General features: G+C 28.3%; 1 protein-coding gene across 1 annotated transcript in view; it reads left to right on the plus strand.

The window, feature by feature from the left end:
- LOC106465393 (protogenin-like) overlaps nucleotides 1–8326 on the plus strand; it is a 178450-nt gene that overhangs the window by 140068 nt on the left and 30056 nt on the right. The window contains exon 17 of the mRNA XM_022393285.1: nucleotides 7882–8055. Coding sequence (XP_022248993.1) covers nucleotides 7882–8055 — 174 coding nt within the window. The remainder of the gene's footprint in view (nucleotides 1–7881; nucleotides 8056–8326) is intronic.

The following is an 8326-nucleotide window of genomic DNA, read 5'->3' on the forward strand; positions in this document are numbered from 1 at the left end:
TTTTTAATATGTTCGTATTACTGTATTTTACCCTATTTTTTGTTGTGTTTTCTTGCTGTAGTTTCTCCCCATGATTACTGTTTTGTGTTTTATTTGTTTAATTATCGTTATATTTAGCAATTATACTTTGACAATGTCCAATGACATGTGTGAATTTATTTTATTTTGCTTTAGATACTGAAGATGGAATCTGATAGAATTCCGAAACGTTTATCTATGTCCCCTTTTTGTCAATAAACAATGTTGTATATCATAAGTGACGTAATCTTTTTTATTAGGAAAAATATGTAAATTATGCCTTTTTTCTTTCTAGAATGACAACAAATTATAACAAGAAAACAAATATTTAGACTAAATAGGTTAAATCTCATAACATTATACATTTATATATATATTTATTATTTTTATTATATTGACCTTTCAGCCATACCTGGCTAACAATAAAGAAGTTACAATGAGGTGGCAAACATGCACTCATGTTACTGTATCCAATAATATAAAATTGACCTTTAGTCTTTACAAAATTACCTGTCTTGACTGTGTTTTAGTAGACTAGTATTTTGTAAAATACAGTCACGTTTCAATTATTATACATTATATATGTATATAGATTATTGCTATTTTGAAATATGTTCTTCAACTTATTTTTTCCTAAAACATAGAACTGTAAATAACAAAGTAAAGCAAACAATTATCTCTTCTAGTTATGACCTTTGTACTCGGTTGCTGCTTGAAATAAGTTGTTAAGCCTTTTAAAATTTTGCACGATATGAAATGAAATAACTTTTTTAGGGTTTATATATATATACAGTTGAATAACCAAAAAAAAATAAATTGCTATATAAATACCATAGAATTCCACTATAATTTATCAAGCTTGGTAACTATCCTGTATTTCAGTGTAAAAAAAATATTAAATTTCGAACAGACTAAAAACATAACCTACTTCCTTGAAATATTGGTTCAAAAGAAAGATGTGGCATCCTAAGACTTTAAAATGTCTAAGAAAGCCACTAGGAGGACATTCTGAGGTTTCAATTGGTTATTCATGTCATATATAGAAGTAAATATATATAAGGGAGCATTTCCAAAATTGGAAAGAGGTGGGTGGGGTGCCACTTTGTTTGATTCATTACATGAGCAATATCATACTAAATAGAAAAGATAAGAGTTTCTTATTTTATATTATAGCTTGTCAACATCAGTAATTTGTGTTCCTAATTCATACAAAACTATAGACTTAGTATTTTGACATCACAAACTTCTAATTTGAACCAGTGTTGCATTCAACATACCACAAAAATTGGTGTTTGTGTTTTTTAATATTTACTTTTAAATTAAGAAATTGAGTAATGTATAATACTAAAATATGAATTATAATTTACAGTTTGATACCAAACTTATTGACATAAGTTCATGAAAAAGTGGTGCAATAAAATTTTGAATGCAAGTCAACAAATGCGATGACATGGCCTTTCACCTATGACTCATCTGGATAGGGTTAAGCAGTAAGGACTTTTTCCATTCTGCTGTGTGTTTTTAAACTTTTTTACTACAAAAACTATCACTCTTTGTAACTTCTAAATTAATTTAATTTCACCTGTTTACCAGTTCTGAATAATGAGTAACGTTAATTCAAATAAAAATAATAAATAATTGGTATTAAAATAAGTATGTAATATTATATTATTAATCTTTACACTAATTCTGATTTGTAAATGGCTGATAGAAATTTTATAAAAAATTAAATATCTCCAACTTAATCTAGTTCACATCATAACAATACAATGGTTTAACTACTGAGCTAAAATGTTTGCTCACTAGCTAGTTATCAAATTTCAACTAGCATAACATTATAATCTATGGCCAAGATAAATATGTGTAAAAGTTCTTTAAATTTAAATCAGGAATTTATCTGTGACTGTATTAATTCTCTATGTAAAACCTTCCATTATTTTGCATAGGAAGAGCTAACCATTTTATAACACTGTTATGCTTCAAATGTACTACATGACTAGTTAAATTGCTTAAAGCAAGTAAAATATTTTTTTATTTTGTTTCTTCACTGTGTGTTTAAATATTTATTTCAAAAAGTAATTTTATATTTTTTCCTTTTTTTTTTCATCATATGTGATCAAAGTACTCTTAGAATGTGGAGGATGGTGGGAATGTTTATAGTTTGATACCAAACTTGAAATATTGGTTCAAAAGAAAGATGTGGCATCCTAAGACTTTAAAATGTCTAAGAAAGCCACTAGAAGGACATTCTGAGGTTTCAACTTTCATCTGTTAATTAGAGAAACAGATGAAATTAATGATGCACTATAAGTGTCATTGCTGAAATATTTTCAAAGTTTCACAAAAAGTCATACTAATTCATTGATTCTCATTTTGTTACTTAGTGTAAGTTGTGTACTTAATATTTGATAGATATTTATTCATCATACAGTCCTTTCTTTTTTCACATACAATTTAAATAGAATTAATATGACCCCAAAGTTTATGTATGTTTCAAATTTTGAAATAAGTTTACCTTTGTATTCAAGTTCAGCTGTTATAACCCAATCCAAGTTGCACAATAATAGTTTTTGTAGAGTGATAATTTTTGTAAGTGTGAATTAATAAAATAAGAAACAAGTTCTAGCTATTCAATAGTTCTTACTATTCATACTGTTGGAAATAAATTTTGATTATTATAACATAATTTGTGGAATTACTATGGTTAGCCCATTGGCATTTTAAACTCAGTTAGGGTAGGTTTAACCATCTCACTACAAGTCTTCCTATGATCAGGGGTCAAAGGGCATGTCATCATGTTGGTAAACTTACATTCACAATTCTATTGAACTTCTATTTTATGAATTGTCTGTCAATAGGTTTGATATCAAATTGTAGATAAATTTTAGTATTATACATGAATTAATTTATTAATTTAAAAGTAAATATAAAAAAAATCCTTAATATCAATTTTTATTGTGTCATGTAGTATGTGATGACCAAATGCAAATTATGAATTACAAACTCAAATTACCGATATTTACAAGCTAGAATATAAAATAAAAACCTCCTATCTTTTCTCTTTGCTGAGATATCACTATATCTCAGTGAATCGAACACAGTGGCCTCACCCACTTCTTCCATTTTTTTTAAAATACTTCTTTATGTACACCTTCATAACCAATCAAAAGCTCAAAATTTTTTCCTCATGGTTTTCTGGCTCTAGAAGGTGGAAAGTTCCAAAGATCTTTTTGTCTTGATTCTGGGATGGGGTAAGTGAAAATGTTGTTTGAAATATCATATTTTTTCGACCCAACTACAGCTTAGTTACTAAGCCTAATAAATTATAGTGGATTTCTGTGGTATTGATATAGTAATTTATGATTTTTTTGTTGTTTCAAAATGAATATAAAAATCTAAAAAAATTATTTTGCTTTACATCCTTCACGTGCAAAATTTGACAAGGCTTAGCAAATTATGGCAAGTAGCGAATGAGTATAAAGTTTGTAACTAGAACAGATAATTGTTTTTCATAATTCTTTATTTACCATTCTATGTTTTAAGAAAAATAACTGAAATTTAAGAATTTATTTATAAATTGTAATAATATGTATAAAAATATAATGTATTATATCCAAAATATGATTGTATTTTACAAAATACTGGTCCACTAGACCATGTGGACTTGGTCATGTATACTTTTATGAGATTTAAGATATTTCGACTAAACATTTGTGGTTTCTTGTTATAATCTGTAGTCATTCTAGTATGAAAAAGTGTAATTAATATCTGTTTTCTAATTTTTTATTGTGGTTACGATGTTGGTCAAATTGATCAAACCCATACAGAGATACAATCGTGAAAATAACGTATAAAATATAAAAAATTTTCTAAACAAAAATGTTTGATAATTATCTGGTGGTTATTAGCAGATTATAAAGGTTTCACATGTGAAATTTGACAATTGTCTGATGCACAAAAGTATTTTTGATCAGAAAATCAAAATTACTCTATATGTTAGACAGTGAACATTCGAAAAGAAAAAATGAATGATCAAATCATGACTTAAAAAATCTGATATTTTGTGTACAAAATGCTTCTTGTATTGAACATTATAGTATAAAAACTATAATAAGCACAGAATAGTTACGAGGTTGGCCTGTGGGACCAAGCCTGTAGGGAGAGAGTGTATAGTTTAATAGTTGAGCTATTATACATGATTAGGTTCAAAATTTTCAGGATTTTTTAAAACTTGATTGAGAGGAATATAGAAATGAAAGATTATCTAATAAACTGGTTTTGTAAACACTAGATATTTGAAGACAAGCATTCATGAAAAACCAACATGTTGCAATCTGCTCTAGCAGATAAATGAAATAATTTTATTATACCTGCTTATCATTAGTTTAGAAATTTTCTGTTTGGAATATACACATTTTTATATGTTGCATGGTATTACACCACCTGGGATAACAAGTTTATGGATTGTTTTTTTTTCTTCTAGTGATTTTAATAAATAAAATGGAGGCATTCAAAGGTACTATAAAATTTATGTAAAACAGATAAAAGTTAATCTTTTTTAATAACTTATAGTTAACTTAGCTGTTTTGCATGAATTTCGTTTGATTTTATCCTAATATTATGCATGGTATCTTTCTCTTCAGTTTTGTTTTGCCTCAAAGATATCATGTAATTCTTTGATTATGTTTGTTCAAAAATTTTGCTTATTTTTCTAAAAGACGTAACTGCAAATCCTAAGATAAATTTATTGAATTAGAGTTTTGTACTTAGCTACAATAAAGTAAAAATTTAGATTGATTGGGAATCCAACTGATGGTTCCATTAACATGAGAGATATTCTGAAAAGTAACAATGAAGGTCAAGCAAAGTTTAGTTGCACATCTTTTTTATGTTAACAGTAGTATATATTTACTATGTTGATTAGTTAACTTTTGTATTCTTTGACATGCATGTACAATGGGGCATGATCATATTGTACATGTTTCATGTGATATATAATGTTTTATTGGTTTGATATTATTGGGCAGATTTCTATACTTTTACTATTTTTAAATGGGTTTTTTAATAAGATACAAGAAATGTATTGAATAAGGTTGGTAAATGTATGGTGTTCATGTCCAAAGTTATGTTAACATATCCAGAAATAAGTGTTGATAATAAAAATTTGTTGACATACCATTATAATAGCTTCTGGTTTTTTTTTTGGTTTGGATTGCTTGGTAAAAATGATATTGAAAGTCTAGTCCACTTAATGATATTAACTTGCATCACTGATGGGTCTAAGTTCACAATAGACATTAATACAACATTTTCACTTTAATACTAGCTAAGTTAAACTTTTTATTATATAATTATATTTAATAATATAATTTTTATTATATTATTATTATTTATTTTACCTAATCTTACCTTAACTAACCCTATTTTACATTTTAGTTACTCTTATAATATTAAATAAAGAATAAAAATAAAAACAAGAAATGAAGTACTTACCTGAATCTTCTTTTTTTCTTGTTGTCGATTGCACAGGCCTGCAAAGTTAAACTTCAAAAAAGTTGTTTTGGTTTTAACAATGGATTTTCCATAATTCAGCTATGCAGGTTTTGAAAATAATATTCATTTTTTTTCCTATCATATAAAGATTTTTTTACAAATTGGAAAGGAAAAAAACTCTTACTTAGATCAAATTATTATTTCATTTACCACAATGAACATTTGTTATTATTATGTGTTTCTCATGGGTTCTAGAATGATCAATAAAACTCTGACATCATGATTGGTCTAGAGAAATCTATAGCCAGTGGTTGTCAACATTTTAAGCATAACTTATGTAAAAGTACATATGACGTTTTGTGAAAAATCTGTACACGATGGAGAAAAATGGATATCATTTTTGGCTTCAGCATACAGGAATTACTGTAGAACATTTAACAGTTTCAAGACAATAAAACCATTGCATGCTTGTGTTGTTGATGACACTTAACCTTACTTTTTTTTATACTAATTGTAGGAATGCACTAAATAATTTTTATTTAATTAAATAATGCACCAAAGAACATAGAATAACATGCAAAAGTAGACAATTTCCCCCTAACTATCACACTTTTTCTGGCTTTCTAACTCTGCAAAAAAAGAACTGGTACAAAATCACCCAAGCTATTTTTCCCATGGGAACGAAACTTGTACTAACAGTGAAATTGACAATTCTCCTTTCAGGAAACAACGTTATATAATACATCATTTGGTAGATGAAAACCTTGGCTTTCTATTGGTTATAGATAATATAGAATTAAACATAAGAGAGAACTATTAACAAATCCTGAAAGAGAGGATGTGACAGGTGGGTGTGGCAAGAGGGGTCTGATTTTCTGTTTGATAGCCCTGAAACCAAACAAAATTGAAGGCTATAAAAATTATGGTTTGTCTGAACAATGATAATTTTATAGTGAGTAACTTATGTTGAATTTCATGCTTATTGAAGGGGTGGTGGATAAAATAGAGAGAGGAGATGCCTAGAAAAAATGTGTCACATGTCAGACTAAGGGAAATTCAGAATTTTTTTTAAATATTGCCTTATGAAATTAAGAACTTAATACTTATTTACTATTAAAATATGGATATTAGCAAAGATTTTATGCTATACTAATTGATATAACATAAATATGAAGTAGATTAATAAAATTTTGAATGTAAGTCACTAAAACCTCATGACATGAGCAGTAAAGGATGACTGTCGTTATAGGGTTAATGCCCTTAAGCTGTCCAGTCACTAAACCTTTGCTGGAAGTTTTCTTTTACATGGATTATGTCACAAAGATTTTATGACCTCTTATCCTTTATCAATACTTGCTGCCTTGTTACTATGTTAGTTCTCTTCAGGTACTTGAACAAGGGAATCTTCTAGTCGCAGCAATATTCTGTAAGGTTTATTTACTTCAGGCAAAGTCTGCTCTGAAGTTAACCAGGTGATCATTCTTCTGCCAATAAACCTCCAAAGGTGATCATGGTGGATGACCTTTGTTTTGGACCACTTGACTTTCTGGATTCTATTTGATTGTTCTCTAAGCTGGTTGTCTTCATTATCTTGTGTTTCCATCCTTTTTATCACTTGAAGTACAATCTCTAGTTGTGTAAGTGAAGTGAAAATCACAAGGATTTCCTGGTTGTAGACTGCAGAACTGTTTGAATCTAGTCTAACATCAAGCCTGTGTTTTGCACAAAGTTTTGTCCCAATATGCGCTTCATTTATGTTGATTACCCACACATCAGTCATGTTGTATAGAGAAGCTTCCTACCATGATGATGGCTTCTAACTTTCCTCATCTCTGCAGCAGTTTCCCAGTTTTCATTTCCAGTTTAAATCAAATAATGATAGCTGTTGAACCAGTTTCAGTACTTAGTTTGAATTACTTCTAAAAATATAACATTTTACAGCTTGATTAAATTTTATGTTAACTTAAAACATGGTTAGTTTACATCATGATAATTGTTTCTCTTTTGACTTTTCCTCTTACATGCAGCATCAGTAAGCATTGGTTTGTAATACTTGTATGTGAGCATGAGCTACATAGTTGAAGACTTACAAAAATAAATTGTCTTATTCATATTCTTACACTTAATTTCTTTTGTTAACTGTGATTTCTGGAAAGAAGAAAATGCTCTCTCAGAATATAATTCTTATTTATATAACCTGCCATAGAAAATGGGGATGTTTTTCCTTTAGGTAGGTATGATTGTTTCGTACATTTCTTATTATAATTCTTTGTTTGCATAACAGTCCAACAATAAGATTTCTTTTTTTCTTTTTTGAAATACAGAGTTTGATTTTAATCATCTCTACTTATCTTTTGTATATTTTCTTAGTTCCTGGTCCACCTACTTCTTTGAAGTGGTCCATTGTTGATGTTCACACTATTCGAGTATCATGGAAAAAACCAAAACATCCAAATGGGATCATTCAGAAATACCAAGTACTTTACAATACCCATAGGGAAAACACAAATATGTTAAATGCCTGGCACATTAAGGAAGAAAGTGGTAAGATTGATTTTTATTTTTCCAGTTTAACATTTTAAGCATATGTATGCGTGTGTGTGTGTATATATATGTATATTAAAGGTGTGGCAGTACAGCGATATTATACGGGTATCATATCATGAAGCCATGATACTATTGTATCAATACATTGTCTGATATGATAAGATTTTGGATCTTCATGAAATTTGGCAAACTTTCAGTAAACATTGTCTTTTGTACAGAAAAAAATCAGAATTCTAATAAAGTATTTTTGCTAAAAATTAATGATTCA

The sequence above is a fragment of the Limulus polyphemus genome, unplaced genomic scaffold, assembly GCF_000517525.1.
Source record: "Limulus polyphemus unplaced genomic scaffold, Limulus_polyphemus-2.1.2 Scaffold1930, whole genome shotgun sequence".
Taxonomy (NCBI): domain Eukaryota; kingdom Metazoa; phylum Arthropoda; class Merostomata; order Xiphosura; family Limulidae; genus Limulus; species Limulus polyphemus.